The 17,463-nt window shown below is 41.0% G+C and overlaps 1 protein-coding gene across 5 annotated transcripts in view; it reads right to left on the bottom strand.

Annotated features, from left to right (window-relative positions):
* col16a1 (collagen, type XVI, alpha 1) overlaps positions 1 to 17,463 on the bottom strand; it is a 371,262-nt gene that overhangs the window by 219,734 nt on the left and 134,065 nt on the right. For all 5 annotated transcript variants that reach the window (XM_087976933.1, XM_087976932.1, XM_087976935.1 and 2 more), the window contains exons 9-10: positions 12,626 to 12,664; positions 9,690 to 9,725 (exon numbers count right to left, since the gene is read on the bottom strand). In XM_087976933.1, coding sequence (XP_087833059.1) covers positions 9,690 to 9,725; positions 12,626 to 12,664 — 75 coding nt within the window. The remainder of the gene's footprint in view (positions 1 to 9,689; positions 9,726 to 12,625; positions 12,665 to 17,463) is intronic.

The raw sequence follows: 17,463 nt of genomic DNA, 5'->3' as shown, positions 1-17,463 counted from the left end.
GTGAACTTTCAGGAATCACTGGAGTCAGGGAAGGTCACAGAAGACTGCAGAATAGCTAATTCTCTGTTTAAGAAGGGAGGAAGGCAAAAGACAGGAAATTATAGATGTTAGAATTCATTATTGGGGATGAGATTGTGGAGTACTTAGAAGTGCATGGTAAAGTAGGGCAGAGTCAGCACAGCTTCATCATTTGTCTGACAAATCTGTTAGAATTCTTTGAGGAGATAATGGGCAAGTTAGGTAAGGGAGAGCCGGTGGATGTGATCTATTTGGATTTCCAGAAGGCTTTTGACAAGGTGCCGCACAGAAGGCTGCAAAATAAGATAACAGCCTATGGTGCTTGGGCAAGATACTGGCATGGATAGAGGAATGGCTGACTGGTAGGGAGTGGATAAAGGAGTCTCTTTCAGGATGGCAGCTGGTGACAAGTGAAGTTCCACAGGTGTATGTGTTGGGACCACAATTGTTCATGTTAGACAAGGAACTGAGGGCATTATTGCTACGTTTGTAGATTATGTGAAGATAGGTGGAGGGTTAGGTAGTATTGAGGAGGTGGAGAGGCTGCAGAAAGATTTAGACAGGTTAGGAGAGTGGGCAAAGAAGTGGCAGATGAAATACAATGTGACAAAGTGTGAGGTTATGCACTTTGGTCGGAAGAATAGAGGCATGGACTGTTTTTTAAACGAGAAAATCTGAAGCACAAATGGACTTGGGAGTCTGAGTTCAGGATTGTCTTAAGGTTAGCATGGCGATTCAGTTGGCAGTCAGGAAGGCAAATGCAATATTAGCATTCATTTCAAAAGGGCTGGAAAAGAAGAGCAGGAATGTACTGCTGAGGCTGAATGAGATTCCAGTCAGACCACACTTAGAGCAGTGAGAGCAGTTATGGGTCCCACATCTAAGAAGAATGTGATGGCATTAAGGGTGTCCAAAGGAGCTTTAGCGGAACAATCCCAGGAACAAAGGGCTTGTCGTAGAAGATGCAGTTGAGGACTTGTGGTCTGTACTCAATAGTTAGAAGGATGAGGGAGGATTTGATTAAAACTTACAGAATACTAAGAGTGGACACAGAAAAAAATGTTTCCACTATTAGGAGATGAGGGCACAGCCTCTGAGTGAAGGGACAACCCTTATGAATTAAAATGAGAAAATTCTTCAGCTAGAGAGTGGTGAATCTGTCAAACTCATTGTTGCAGAGGGATGTGGAGGCCAAGTCATTGAGTGTATCTAAGATAGAGACAGATAGGTTCTTGATTAGTAAGGGGATCAAGAATTACAAGGAGAAGGCAGAAGAATGGAGTTGAGAAACATTTGATGAATGGCAAAGCAGACTTTTTGGGCCAAATGGCATAATTCTGCTCTTATATCTTATGATCTTTTGTAGCCACTTATTTGTATGGCTGGTCCAGTTCAGCTTCTGGTCAATGAGAACACCAGGAAGTTAATAATAATGTTTTGGAATGATCCAAATTATTATTTCAACTATGCACCAAGTTTTCTATATTTTCTACAAAAGAGGGGAGACCATGATGCAATATGGCAGGGAGATCCAGTTATAATAGATCATTGAAATATTAAGAACAGATACAGAAAATATCCAAAAATGCTAATGGAACACTGGTGAAGAGGACTAGAATATAAAGGATAGAATTCATGCCTTGATTAAACTACAAGAAAAGTCGACGAGCTGCAGGAGAATGCACAGGCTAGGCAGGAGTTGGGTATTGAGTTAGTTCCTGATCTCTATAATAACTTCACCTCTGTGGGTAAAGTTTACTCAGGAAGAACAGGGGAAGAAGGGAAAGAAGTTATAATTTTGAGAGATATGGAAGCTAATCAGTCTCTAATAGAAAGAGATGAATATATTTGAACTCTTTCTGACAAGTTACCTGAGAGAGTGGTAATTTGTGGAATGGATGGACAGAAATTTAGCGATCCCCTGTGTAAGATCAGGTTGGACAGCCAAATCAAGACTGGGGAAGTAACAGTGGGAGTGATTGACAGAGTGTCAGTTCCAGGAATCCAGTTTGATCTTGGGAATGATTTAGCAGGATCCAAGGTGGGACTGACACCTCCTGTTGTGGAGAAGCCAAAGGAAGACCAGGGAACTGAGGAATTAAAGGAAAAGTATACTGCAATGTTTCCAGACGGTGTAGTAACAAGATCCCACTATCAAAAATCACAGCAAGAAGCAAAACTTAAAGGGAGCAACTGTTATCAAGACAGATCCAAGAAATTAGGAAACATTCTCTATCAAAGGTACCTTTGCATATGAAACATACTCGCAGTACAAAGAAAGAAGACAACCGCAGGAGTTCAGCAGCCGGAAGAGTGAAGTCACAGAGGACAACAGCTGCAGCGTGGTTTTAAAATTAAGTTGATGTAATTTTAATGGGTGTCTTATTGGAACAGCATATTGTTATAGAGTTGGAGGCAGATAATAAGCAGTTAAGAGAATGGGGAGCGTAGAATTGTGAGTTGTTGTTTAATGTTCACTTGTGGAGTTAAAAAAAATACACTGATTATTTTCTTTAAATAGTGGAATTTGGAAGTGCTCTGTCACTCACATTTTAACAGATCATGAGGCGAGATGAGATTTTCTGGGTGTTAGGTTTAACTAACAGAGGGGTTCACTGCTGTGTCGTAACAGTTTTTAATTTTTAATTAAAACTTAACCGATTTGGGGTACAAAAGGTCCCAACAGATGTAAACACTTATCAATTAGTGCCCTTTAAATAAAACATAGGTGTGAAAATTTGTTTAATTTTGGTTACTTGTGGTTGGTTAAATTAGAAATGAGAGAAATGGCTCTTAAAATTGGTAAATAGGTTCTCGGGGTTGAAGATGCTTCCCAAAAATGCCAAGAAAGTTTAGAAAGAAATAGGAAGAACATACTTTTCGAATTAGCAAATAGGTTAGAATTGGGTTTAACCAGGGACAAAAGGAAAACTGAAATTGCAATGGAATTGGTCTAGCATTTAGATGTATCAGAGAAACAGACAAGTGCAATAGAGCTAGAAAAACCCATATTGCAATTGAGGCAAATGGAGTTAGAAAATAAGGAAAGGGAAAGAAGCAAGAGAAAGTGAGAAAAAAAGAGAAAGGAAAAAGAAAGGGAAAGGGAAAGAATGTTCTCAGCTGACCAAAAGGAGAGAGAGAATTTGAACTTCAGAACTTGCAAATTAGTCAGGAAAGCCAAGTTAACAGAATGGAGATGAAAAGAGAAGGTACTGATGTATACAAATCTGTTAAACATTGCCACATTTTTAGATTACTTACAGAGTGGAAACAGGCCCTTCGACCCAACAAGTCCACACCGACCGACCGAAGCTCAACCCACCTATACCCCTACATTTACCCCTTCATCTAACACTACGGGCAATTCAGCATGGCCAATTCACCTGACCTGCACATCTTTGGACTGTGGGAGGAAAGATGAAAAAGATGTTGAAGCCTTCTTTATTCCATTTGAAAAATTGGGTAGACAGATGGAGTGGCCAGAGGACTTGTGGGTAATGCTATTTCAGACTAAGCTGGTGTCAGAGCGAGTGAGGTATTTGCAGTGCTGGCAGATGAGGGGTTAAAAGATGGTACAGATGTCAAAAAGACTATTTTGAGTGCTTATGAATTGGTACCTGAAGCATATAGACAGCAGTTCAGAAGCATAAAGAAGGTACCAGGTCAGACTGGTTGAGTTTGAAAGAATTAAGTATAGTAATTTTGATGGATGGGAGCAGGCCTTAAAAATAGATAAGACCTATGAGGCGCTAAGAGCGAATACTCTGCTGGAGAAGTTAAAAACTCAATTCCAAAGATGATAAGAATTCATGTGGATGAAGAGGCAGTTCAAGAAGTGAGAAGAGCAGCAGAGACGGCAGGTGAACACGCATTGGTGCAAAAGGTAAAACTTAGCTTCTGGCAAGAATTTCATCTCGTGAGGGATAGAAACTGGGAGAAAGGAAGATTCTTCACCACAAAACAAAGAGTAGAACACATTGGGAATAGTTTACCACAGGTGAAAAAGCCCAAGAGGGTGGAAAGGAGCTGAAAGGCCTCAGGTGTTTACACTGTAATGGAGTGAGACACATAAAATGACGGTACAGATTGGTTTAAGAAGGACACTTGAAACAGGTGTATTCACTGCCAGAAGGTGGGACACATAAGATCGCAGTGCTGGTTGTTGAAGAAAGGCACTGTGGGAAAAGATGTGGTAAAAGAGGCTAAGCCAATAGGATTAGTGAAATTTGCAAAGAAAGGTCAAGGAGCTACAGTAGAGTGCACAGGCGAGGCAGGGGCTGGGTCCTGAGTTAGTGCCCAATTTCTATAAAGACTTCACCTCTGTGAGTAAAGTTTACTTAGGAAGTACAGGAGAGAAGTTACAATTTTGAAAGATATGGGAGCTAATCAGTCTCTAATAGAAAGAGATGAACGTATTTGAACTCTTTCTGACATGTTACCCAAGAGAGTGGTAATTTGTGGAATAGATGGACAGAAATTTAGCATTCCCCTGGTTGGAAAGCCAAATCAAGACTGGGGAAATAACAGTGGGAGTGATTGACAGAGTGTCAACTCCAGGAATACGGTTTGTTCTTGGGAATGATTTAGCAGGATCCAAGGTGGGAGTGACACTCCTTGTTGTGGAGAAGTCAAAGAAAGACCAGGGAACTGAGGAGTTAAAAGAAAAATACCCTGGGATTTTTCCAGACTGTGTAGTAACAAGATCCCACTATCATAAGTCACAGCATGAAGCAAAAACTAAAGAGAAAGATGAAGGAATTGAGGCTCAGCTAGAGGACACCCTTTTTGATGTAATGGTGCAGGAAAATCCTGAACGGGAAGAGGATCAGGCAGAAGTGTTTAGTCCTGAAAGGCTAATGGGCTTACAATAGAAAGACAAGACAATAAAAGATATATAAATTGATACATACTCAGAGAAGGAATCAGAATGTATTCCTGAGGGTTATTATCTTAAAGAAAGAATCCTAAGATGAAAATAGAGACCACAGTAGGTTAGTGCAGAGGAGAAATGGGACGAAGTGCACCAGATTGTTTTGCTGGTGGCAAACAGACAGGAAATGTTATGGGTAGCACATGAATTACTGGGAAGAGGTCATTGAGGGGTGAGGAAGACTCACGCTAAGGTACAAAAACATTTCTATTGGCCTGAAATGCACAAGGAGATGGTTAAATTTTGCCGTACATGTCATACGTGCCAAATGGTAGGTAAGCCATGGACGGTAATAAAATCAGCATGTTTGTTGCCAATTTCTGCATTCGAGGAACCTTTCACATGGGTTATAATTGATTGTCCAGGTCCTCTCCCAAAAACTAAAAGTGGGAACGAATACTTGCAAACCATAATGGATGTGTCTACCAGACTTTTGGAGGCAATTCCATTATAGGGTATTAAGGCAAAAAGGGTGGTTGGGGAGTTAGTAACTTTCTTCGCATATGGGCTCCCCAGAGAGAGTCAGTCAGACCAAGGGTCAAATTTTACTGCTAGGCTGTCTAAGAAGTCATGGAAAGCTTAGGCATATTGTACTTTAAATCAAGTGCGTATCATCCTGAATCCCAGGGAGCTTTGGAAAGGTGGCATCAGATTCTAAAGACTAGGTTAAGAGTGTACTGTCAGGATTATCTGAATGATTGGGATAAAGGTATTTCGTTCATGTTGTTTGCCAATAGGGATGCCACAAACAAATATACTCAGTTTACTGCCTTTGAGTTAATATTCGGACATGAAGTGACAGGGCCTTTGAAATTAACTAAAGAAAAATTGATAGGACTGATGTCAGAGGTCTCACACTTGCATTATGTATCGGAGGTGAGTGAGAGATTAAGTCAGGTAGGTGAGTTAGCTAAAAGCACCTGAAGAGGGCACAGCAAAGAATGTAGCAGGTGGCAGATAAAAACTCTAAAATTCGGACATTTTCCTGTATTAGCACTGTTATCAGGAAATCCCTTCAAAGCCAGGTTTAGTGGTCCCTATCAAATTGGGAAAACTTTGTCAGGTAAACTATCTGGTAAAGATGCTGAATAGAAAAAAAACTATCGGTTATGTCGTGTGAATATGTTGAAACCTAACTATAATAGAAACAAGGAACTGAAGAAACAGGTGTTAGTTACTGCCCCGCAGAGTGAGGAATCAAATCCAGATGTCGTGGAGTTTGATATGCCTCAAAATACGTTAAATAATGAGGAAGTCTTTGAGGGCTGGGATAGGTTAGTGAAGTATCTGTCTCAGAGGAAAAGAACCCAGTTGAAAGGTTTGTTGCAGCAGTCTGAGGACATATGCAGCAACAAGATGGAGAGGACTAATGCTATTGTGCATGAGGTGCAAATAGGGATAAAACAATACCCCTACAGACTTAATCCTCTCAAAGGTACAAGGTCCAGAAGGAAGTGGATGCGATGCTCAACGAAGATATCATTGAACAGAGTCAGGGTGAATGGAGCTCGCCGCTCATGTTAGTTCCCAAACCTGACGGGACTCAACGATTTTGTTTTGACTATTGGAAGGTCAATGCTGTAACAAAATCAGACTCCTATCCAATTCCAAGACTGGAGGACTATATAGAGAATGTTGAACAAGCCAACCAATTGTTGGGCTACACCAATTCAAAGTGATGCATTTTGGAATGAAGAACACACGAGCCACATTCCAAAGACTCATGAACAACATTGTGGCTGGATTAACAAACTGTGCAGTTTGTCTGGATGATGTAGTGATCTTTAGCCATTCATGGAATGATCACATGATACAGTTGGCAGAGCTCTTTGAATGATTACGAGAATCAAAACTGGTAATAAACTTAAAGAAAACAGAATTCGCGAAGGCAGAGGTGACGTTCTTGGGACATAACATCGGCCATGGAAGGTTGACCCTAAGGAAAGCCAAGATGAAGACCATCGAGGAATTTGCACAACCACCCTCAAAGAAAGAGGTGCTTCAATTTTTGGTACTAAGCAGATTCCAAACTTCAGCAAAGTGGTGACACAAACAGATTTCCTAAAGAAGAACACAAATTTTCGGTGGACAGAACAATGCCAGGAGGCATTTCAGAATTTAAAAGCAATGTTAACCAACCACCGCACCCGTTTTAGCTACACCAAATTTTTTGAAGCCCTTCAAAGTTGCAATTGATGCTAGTGATATAGGAGTTGGACCTGTACTGCGACAGGAAATTGATGATGGAATTGAACGGCCAGTTGGCTACTTTTCAAAGAAACTCAACAACCACTAGAGAAAATACTCTACCATTGAAAATGAATTATTAAGTTTGGTATTGCCTTACGACATTTTAATGTTTATGTAATGAACAATGAGTCGGAGACAGTTGTGTACATGGACCTCAATCCTCTTATATTCTTGGAAAGATTTAAAGACAAAATATGAGACAATTTCATTGGAGTCTTATGTTACAGACTTTTAATTTACAAATTGTACATGTTGTGGGTCACAAAGATGTGATAGCAGAAGCGTTATTGCGGATTGAAAGATAGTGGAGACAAGATTGCACAGACTCCAATGTTATATAGATGTGTGCAGAAATTAATATGAAAAGTATAACTTAATGACATATATTTTGTTGCAATGGGATTAAGAATTGAAAAAAAAGAAGCCATCTTTTCATTATGATAGCTCATTTTTTTCTTAAGATGTGAGGTGTTATAATTTGAGAGAGAGTGAATGCTGTTCTGAACTGAGAACTTACAAGCACCTGTGTATATGACTAGAAGGCAGTCTCAGAATGTACTGGAAAATTGAAAACATGTAACATTTGGCTGTGAAATAGATACCTGAGTTTCGGTTGCTGTTTTGACAACAATCCAAATTTAACCAATCAGTTTAAATGATGCCCCAGAATTCTAAAACCCAATCGGATTTGAATTTATTGTCTTGCCAACATCGAACCAATGAGACAGTCCAATGTTGGGTATATAAAAATGTGGGCATTTTGAAAATTGGAAAGAGCAACTACCACTGAGACAGATTCAAGAAATTTGGAAACACTCTCTATCAAAGGTACCTTTTCACATGAAACATATTCACAGTAAAAAGGAAGAAGACAAACCCAGGAATTCAGCAGCTGGAAGAGTGTGGTGTTGAGAGTAACTTGATGTAATTTTAATAGGTGTCTTATTGAAACAGCATATTGTTAACAAGTTGGAGGCAGATAATAAGCACTGAAGAGAATGGGGGGGCTTAGAATTGTGAATAGTTGTTTAATGTTCATTTTTAGAGCTAAAAAATAAATTGATATTATTTTCTGTAAACAGTGAAATTTTGAAGTTCTCTGTCACTTATATTCTAAAAGATTATGAGGTGAGGTGAGCTTCTCCAGGGGTTTGGATTAATTAACAGAGGGGTTCACCTCCGTGTCATAACAAATAGAAGGGATAGAATGAATTTCTTGATTAAACTACATTTGGAGTACAGTAAACAGTTCTCTGCACTACACCTTGGCTATAAGGACATATTGTGAAAGCGGGACTGGTGGTGAATTTAGCAGAATTATTCTTTTGCTTCAATGGCTCAACTATCAAGAGGGATGACACAAACTTGGGTTACATCCCCTGGAATTTAGATGCTTAAGGGCTGTTAAGGGCTTAATATTCCAAACATCATTAGGAACAGATAGATAGGAACTACTCCCTCTGGTTTGGTAAGTCTATATCTATGGAGCACAGTCTAAAAATTAGACAATGACTACCTTAGGTTGACTGAAATGAGTAAGATTAGATTAGATTAGATTAGATTAGATTACATTACATTACAGTGTGGAAACAGGCCCTTCGGCCCAACAAGTCCACACCGACCCGCCGAAGCGCAACCCACCCATACCCATACATTTACCCCTATACCTAACACTACGGGCAATTTAGCGTGGCCAATTCACCTGACCTGCACATCTTTGGACTGTGGGAGGAAACCGGAGCATCCGGAGGAAACCCACGCAGACACGGGGAGAACGTGCAAACTCCACACAGTCAGTCGCCTTGAGGCGGGAATTGAACCCGGGTCTCTGGCGGTGTGAGGCACAGTGCTAACCACTGTGCCACCGTGCCGCCCATAAGACTCTTCTAGAAACTGAGGCTAGATCAATGGTAACATTCAATTCTGAGAATGATTATTTTTTGTTATCCAAATATGTTCAGGACAATGGGGCAAAGATATCGAGTTAGGTAACAGGTCACCTATCATCACTCCAAATAGTATGATAGGCTTCTGGGGCCTCTAGTTCTTTTCTACACTCTTGTAGTGATCTACAGGCAGGGAGACAGAGCAAGTCACAGACCACAGGACAGGTTTCCTATGGGTTTTTAAACAGATGTGGTGACATTCTAATGTTAATCAACAGGGATGATTAAAAATCAATGATGGCCACTATAAAGATGACTATACTACATTGTAGATTAGCAACAGAATCTCACCTCTGGAAATTGGTTAACACTGAATACATTTTGAGTCTACACAAGTGAAATGCTGTGTGCCAAAATAACATCTGGTGAATGCACTCCATGATCAAATGTTCCCAGCTTGTTCTCCGAGTAATTCAATCTCACTGCTCTTGTAACAGTGAATCCAAAACCGGATACCTTAGGATTCAAGAAAATCTAAAAGAAAGTAAAGATGTAGTAAAGGAATTATTCTCAGCAACCAAGGAAATCTCCCATGTAATACTCACATTCTGGCCAGGTTCCCTTTGGATGCAGGACTTACACTGTGAGAGAAATACAACAAGTCAGTGATATTAACAGATTAATTGCTCAGGCCATTGATACACTAAATCTTAGCTTCACATACCAGCTCTCCCCTCTTTGAAAGTGACGGGGAGGTGATAACCTAGTGATACTATCGTTACACAATTAATCCAGAGATCTGGGTAATGTTCTGGGGACACGTCCATATCCTGCCACAGTGGAAATTGAATTCAATAAAATATCCAGAATTAAGAGTCTCATGATGACCCTGAAATATTATTGACTGTTGGGGAAATAGCTGTCTGGTTCACTGATCTTGTTTAGGAAGGGAACTGCTGTCCTTATCTCGTATTGCCAACATGTGACTCCAGACCCATGGCAATGAGGTTGACTTTTAACATCCCTCTGGACAATTAGGGATGGGCAATAGATACTGGCCGGGCTAGCGATGAAGGAATTTTTAAAAAGGCACAATATCAATTCCAGGTGTACTTCCATGGAAACCTGACCTGGAAGCTATTCCTCATGTTCCAGATTCTAAAATCAGCATCAGTCTCCAGTGACCAGTAACTTTTATCTTTATAGTGGACATTGTATGGGATGCAGGGAACTTATGAGGAGAATAAAGTTACATGATGCCACTGTTTTGAACAAACTAATAAAAACTGTACATGCTGTCAGAACAATAATAAAATCCACATTATGATTTATATTCTAACTCACAAATTAACACCTCGTTCATACCAGTGATTGACTGTGACTGAACACACAGCACACACCAAATAGAAAATATATTCGAGACAAAAGCATGAGAATTTCATGAGTAAGGGAATGAATCTTAAGAGCTAATCTCTTATAAAAATTAGTATTGCTTGTTTGCATTGAACTTAAATTTACTGTATTAAGTTTTAAAATTTTTCTCAGCTGGTGCATGACTAAATAAGATCTGATGGAAAGGAGATGAGATTAGTTAATTAAATAGCTGGTCTCATCCAGTTCTGCCAGAAAGCTCACTCATCCAAATCTCAGTGGCAGAAATAAAGTGGCACTAGAGTGCAATGGGCATGGAGTGCAGCTGCAACAGCATGAAAACCCCAGTGTTTGGTGAGTAAGGGAGGGAGAACATAGAACATAGAACATAGAAGAATACAGCGCAGTACAGGCCCTTTGGCCCTCGATGTTGCGCCGATCCAAGCCCACCTAACCTACACTAGCCCACTATCCTCCATATGCCTATCCAATGCCTGCTTAAATGCCCATAAAGAGGGAGAGTCCACCACTGCTACTGGCAGGGTATTCCATGAACTCATGACTCACTGAGTAAAGAACCTGCCCCTAACATCTGTCCTATACCTACCACCCCTTAATTTAAAGCTATGCCCCCTCGTAATAGCTGACTCCATACATGGAAAAAGGTTCTCACGGTCAACCCTATCTAAACCCCTAATCATCTTGTACACCTCTATCAAGTCACCCCTAAACCTTCTTTTCTCCAATGAAAACAGCCCCAAGTGCCTCAGCCTTTCCTCATACGAGGTTCTCCTTTTTCCAACTTTGTTAGCTTCCAAGGGAGCAGGAGTTGAAAAACTGCACAAAAGGGGACAGACAGCTAGCAGTAAGTCAGGTCTGTGCACTGAGAGCTGGGCAAGAGTCTGATCGGTAAGTAACTGGTAAATTATTACACTTGTTCTAATGTAATAAATACTTTTTAAGGTCACAGTATGGCAGGCCAGCTTGGCCAAATGGAATGCCCATTCTGCGGTATGTTGGAAATGTCATTTGTTTCAGAAGTTTGAGCTCCAGCTTTCTAAACTTGGAGCATTTGGAGTCACTGCTGTACATCTATGCAATTGACAACTATGTGGGTAGCTAGGAAGTGGTCATACCATAGGTTAGAAGCATAGAGGCACTACTAGCTGCATTAGAGAACCTGACAGTCAATATTAGAGTCCTCTGAGTCTATCTTACTTCTGATTTGGAGATGCCGGTGTTGGACTGGGGTGTACAAAGTTAAAAATCACACAACACCAGGTTATAGTCCAACAGGTTTAATTGGAAGCACTAGCTTTCGGCGCGACGCTCCTTCATCAGGTGCTTCATCAGACAACCACCTGATGAAGGAGCGTCGCTCCGAAAGCTAGTGCTTCCAATTAAACCTGTTGGACTATAACCTGGTGTTGTGTGATTTTTAACTATCTTACTTCCAAATCATATTTCTATTTTGGATGCTACTGAAGGTAGGAATGCAGTTATATTCAGAGCCAAATCTGTGGTATTACTGGTGTCTCTATGGTCTGGACAGGGAACAAGTTAGGAAGTAGAGTGAAAGCAATAGTGATAGGGGATTCCTTGTAAGGGAATCAGCTGGACAGTTTTATGGCAGGGAACGTGACTCCAGGATGGTGTATTACCTCCTTGGTACCAGGTTCGAGAAATTCAGAGAGCAGCTGCACAATATCCTTCTGAGGGGGGACAATCATCCAGAAGGCAAGGTCCATATGGGTATCAATAACATAGATCTGAAGAGGGATGAGGTTCTGAAGTCTGATTTCAGGGCATTAGGAAGGAAATTAAAAAGACTGACATTCCCACATGAAGATTTGCTAATGCTGTTGGGAAGGGTTTAGACTAGATTGATTGGAGATATCAAACTGAGGATAGCTTGATTTGGAAATCTATGAGTGTGACTGTGTCACACAGAAACAACTCAGGAAAGATCACAGTGAAGTGATTTGCTTTGCAGATTTAGGGAATGCCTGGTAAATTGGAATTGCTTGCTGACACTACTCAGTTTGATGTAGAGTAGGACAAATCTGCAGTGACATAAAGAACTCTGAGGAACAGGAAAGGGTCACAGGTTCCTTCAGATGTGTCCTGTCTAATCAATTAACCAAGGAGCTTTAAATCAGAATAAGCTCACCTCTTCATTGTTCTCGTCTCCTTGTCCAGCTTTACCAGCCTAAAAGAAAAAATTGTGTGAAATAAGCTTCCGGATGTGAACAGATGTTTGGATTCTTAGCCATTGATTCATTTCCTAGATGTTATGGCTTAATCATTTGATCAAGGTGAATACTCAACTGATATTTGAACACCCAATCTCAGTGTTGAATCTGGAAGGGAGCCATCATATGCTACTATGCCTAGCGCTTCACAGACAATGGTCAGGCTGTGCCTTGAGGTCAGTGTCATAGAGTTAAGTACCTTCAATCGGCTTGTGCCAGTCTGTGCAATGTATGTGTGCCACTCTGAGACAGTTTGAAAACCACTTCAGTCTCCTAGCTGTCAGTCAGAGATCGCTCTCACTCTTGAAACAAGATCATCGGTTCACGAACTAACAAGATGTGCAATGACAAGGAAAGCTACTGCCCCTTCATTGAAGATTCAGACTAAAAGTTGGTCATGAATTGAATAAAAACCAGAGAAAAGGTTGTTTGATTGTCAGCCATGAATCATCAAATGGAATAATAGAGAATGTTTTCAACTGATACAGGAGTTAGGGAAATGGGTGGGGTGGGGGTCATGTGTCCAAGAATACAGTGAACCAGTATTGATAACAATGCAGTCAAACTCCAGAGACTCTAACGTGCTCAAATTCCACATCCCCACAGGCCAGATAAAAAATACAAAAACAAAACAACAGTAATACTGGGAAATTAATGTTCTGGATTACAGGTCTTCCATTTGAAGGTTACAAGTATGTCACATTTGCCAGCTTTACTTGTTTGTTTCCTTCTGCCCCCAGGACACATTTTGGTTGTGATCTGAAGCTGGAGGTTCAAAGTTCGGTTGAAGCACCATGATTATCTGACACTACTTCTGATATTTTCAGTTTTGCTTTGAGTTTGGGGATGCGCTGTTTCTCTCTAGGCCCATGATTACTGTAGCCGATGATTTCAGTTGGGATGGTGTAGTTCCAGAATGTATTAAGATTAATGAGGAGGAGGTATTAGATATTTCAGTAGACATAAAGGTGCTTTAATCCCCAAGGCCTGATGAGATGCATCCCAGGCTGCTAAGGGAAGCAAGCAGGAAGACCGATGGGGCTCTGGCAGAGATATTTAATACTGTCCTGGCCACAGGTGAAGAGCCAGATGACTGGATGATAGCTCATTCAAGAAGGGCAGCAGGGAATGGCCAGATAATTACAGATCAGATGGTCTAACATCGATGGTAGGGGATTTATGGGAAAACATTCTGAGGGACAGGATTCATCAACACGAGCAGGGATTGATCAAGGTTAGCACCATCCTAGATTTGTTAGATTCAGAATCTATCTGCTTAATTTAATTAAGTTTTTTTGAAAAGGCAACTAAATACATTGATGAGTGCAGTTCATGTGATTTGCATGGACTTCAGTAAAGTTTTTGACAAGGTCTCAAATGTAGAGTTGATCCAAAAGGTAAGAGCCCATGGAATCCAAGGCCATTGTTGGCAAACTGGTTCCAAAATTGGTTTAAAAAATAGGAGGGAGAGGGTGATGGTGGAGGGTAATTATAGAATCTCTGCAGTGTGGAAACAGGCCCTTCGGCCCAATAAGCCCACACTGACCCTCCAAAGAATAACTCACCCAGACTCATTCCCCTACCTTATTATCCTACACTTACCCCTGACTAATGTACCTGACCAACACATCCCCGAACACTAGGGACAATTTAGCATGGCCAATTCACCTAATCTGCACATCTTTGGATTGTGGGAGGAAAGCAGAGCACCGGAAGAAACCCATGCAGACACGGGGAGAATGTACAAACTCCATACAGACAGTTGGCCAAGGCTGGAATCGAACCCAGGTCCTTGGCACTGTGAGGCCCATGAGAAGTTTGTGATCAGTCGTGTACCACAGTGATCGGTGCTACAACCCTGTTTGTTATGTATATTAACAACTTGGATTTGAATGTAGAAAGTACAATCATAAGTTTGTAGATGACACAAAAATTGGTGTGATGTTGATATTGAGAAGGATGCTCTCAGGCTAAGGTTAAGGTGAGGAGCAAGCGGTTTAAGGAAGTCATAGTCATACAACACGGAAACAGACCCTTCAACCAACTTGTCATGTCGACTAGACATCCCAAACTAACCTTCCTCCATTTACCAGCACTTGGCCCATATCCCTATGAACCCTTCCTATTCATTTACCTATCAAGATGTCTTTTAAATATTGCAATTGTACCCGCCTCCATCACTTCCTCCGGAAGCTCATTCCATACATGCGCTCTCCTCTGCATGAAAAAGTTATCCCTTAGGGTGCTTTAAGAAGCATCAGTGTATTGTAGGCTATGGACCAAGTACAGGCAAATGGGATTATTGTCATTTTGTGTTGTTGATCGACATAGATATGTTGGACTGAAGGGCCTGCTGCTATGATTCCAATTCACTAAATTCAGCAGTGTGATCGCAGCAGCAAGGCATACTGTAAGGTCAGCCTTTAACCTCTCCAAAATCAAACAAAAGGTTCAGCTTTTATATTTCTTTGGCATTGTCAGTGAGACTACTTTCAATTAGATAGTTGGTACAGAAACCCAACTCGCCCCTTTAATGTTTCATGGAATATCAAGGCTGCTTCTTCCATTCTCGATAAGTTGGAGATATGGTTAGCTGCTCACAAATGTGAAAGAGTCCAGATCGAAGTCCTCTCTGTCCCCTCCTAGCTAGCAGCCTTCGTGCCAACAGCAGGACTGACTGTCCATCTCCGCCTCTTCACGTCATTCCGAGTGGATTGTCAGCTGCACTCTCCACCACTCTTCACTATTCATCTCAGTCAAGATCATGTTATTCCCTCTACTGTCCCACATTTATCCGTCTGCATAGCTGGAAACACTGCCTCTCTTTGTCTCTCTCACTTTAATTCTCTTTCTGGCTGTCATAGCCAGCTCTATGTGCAGGGAGTTTTATTCTGGATTTATACCTGTCCTGGGAGTGTTTCACGCAGACAACATGGAGGGAGCTTTAATTTCAGTTTAAAATAGTCAAAGCATTATTTTCTGCATAAAGTAATCAAGGAAACTTTACTTTCCATCAAGGAGTATGGAGAGCTTTACTCCCAGATTTTAAAAAAAATTAGAGGCAGCTTTACTCTATATCTAACTCCATACCAAGCCTGTCCTGGGAATATCTGATGGGGGCAAAGCAGAGGCAGCTTTACTATAACTAGGATGGTTGAGATTGCAAGACAGTGGATGTTGTAATGTATTGCACGTGAATTCAATAGTTGAAGTTCATGAGTTGACCTCAGTGCTCACCTCTCCTGATATTTGCAGCTCAGGTGATTCCCATGCAAGCTGTTGGACAGTAAACTTTTTGGTCTTTCGTTATATTACCATAGTGGGTCTAGAGGAGGGTTCCAAGAATGATCCCAGGATGAAAGACTTGCCATCCGAGGAGTGGTTGAGGATCTCGGTCTGTACTCAATGGAATTTAGATGGTCAGGGAGGGATTTCACTGAAACTTATAGAATACTGAGAGGCCTGGATACTACAGAATTTATTTCCACTTATAGTGGATATTAGGACCAAAGCGCACAGCTTCAGAGTAAAGAGATGACTCTTTAGAACTGAGATGACAAGGAATTTGATAAGCTAGAGGCTGGTTGATCTGTGGAACTCATTACCATAGTGGGTTATAGAGGCCAAGTCATTGAGTTTATTTAAGACAGAGATAGATAGTACGGGTTGGTGAGGGGATCAGGGATTATGGGGAGAAGGCAGGAGAAGTAGATTGTCGGTTGAGAAATATTTCAGCCGTAACCAAATGCTTGAGCCAACCTGATGGACTGAATGGCCAAATTTTGCTTCTATATATACTGGTCTTAAGCCAATCACTATCCTCACTTGGGAACATATTACCATTCCTTCAATGCCGCTGAGTTAAAATCCTAGAATTCCTCCCTAATGGCACTGTGAGTCAACCTACAGCACATGGATTGCAGCAATTCAAAACAACTCACCACCACCTTCCCTAGGACAACTAGGGACAGGCCATAAGCTCTTGCCAAGCCAACAATGTGCACATCCCAAGAATGTGTTTTAATAAAAGCCATGACTGATCTGAATAGGCCAACATGTTGAACGGGTTGAGTGGCTTCTTCCTGTTAGAATTTGGCCATTGCCCTTCTTTTTGTGAAAGTACTTAGGTCAATTTTAGTTTGCTAATAACTCACATCAGCTAACTCAGCATGAGGTAGAGATTAAACTGGAGGTCTGTATGAATTGCTCAGTTTTATAGTATGGGTTCCTGTTATCGACAGAACAATTGGCAGATGTTTGTGTTAATTGTTGAACTTGAGTTTGCTAATATACAGGTATGTCCAGAAAGATGGTCAAATAACATGAACAGACAAGGGGAACTTCAATGTAATGGCTCATGCTGATACACAGGTCTAGCAGTTTGCCCTCAATCTATGTTTTTTACTTATATGGGATGATTTTATTGCCCATCCTTAATTCTTTTGGAGAGGATGGTGACAAGGTCATAGAGTCATAGAACATAACAGTGCAGTACAGGCCCTTTGGCCCTCGATGTTGTGGTGTGGAACCAATCTGAAGACCATCTAACCTACATTATTGCATTTTCATCCATATGTTTGTCTAATGACCACTTAAATGCCTTTAAAGTTGGCGAGTCTACTACAGTTGCAGACAAGGCTTTCCTACTACTCTCTGAGTAAAGAAACTAACTCTGACATCTGCCCTATATCTATCACCCCTCAATTTAAAGCTGTGTCCCCTCGTGCTAACCATCACCATCCGAGGAAAAAGGCTC

Source organism: Chiloscyllium plagiosum, unplaced genomic scaffold (assembly GCF_037043375.1).
Source record: "Chiloscyllium plagiosum isolate Xiang-an unplaced genomic scaffold, Cpla_swu_hap1 HiC_scaffold_30, whole genome shotgun sequence".
Classification (NCBI taxonomy): domain Eukaryota; kingdom Metazoa; phylum Chordata; class Chondrichthyes; order Orectolobiformes; family Hemiscylliidae; genus Chiloscyllium; species Chiloscyllium plagiosum.
Note: the sequence above shows the minus strand (reverse complement) of the source record. Positions and strands in the feature narration are given on the sequence as shown.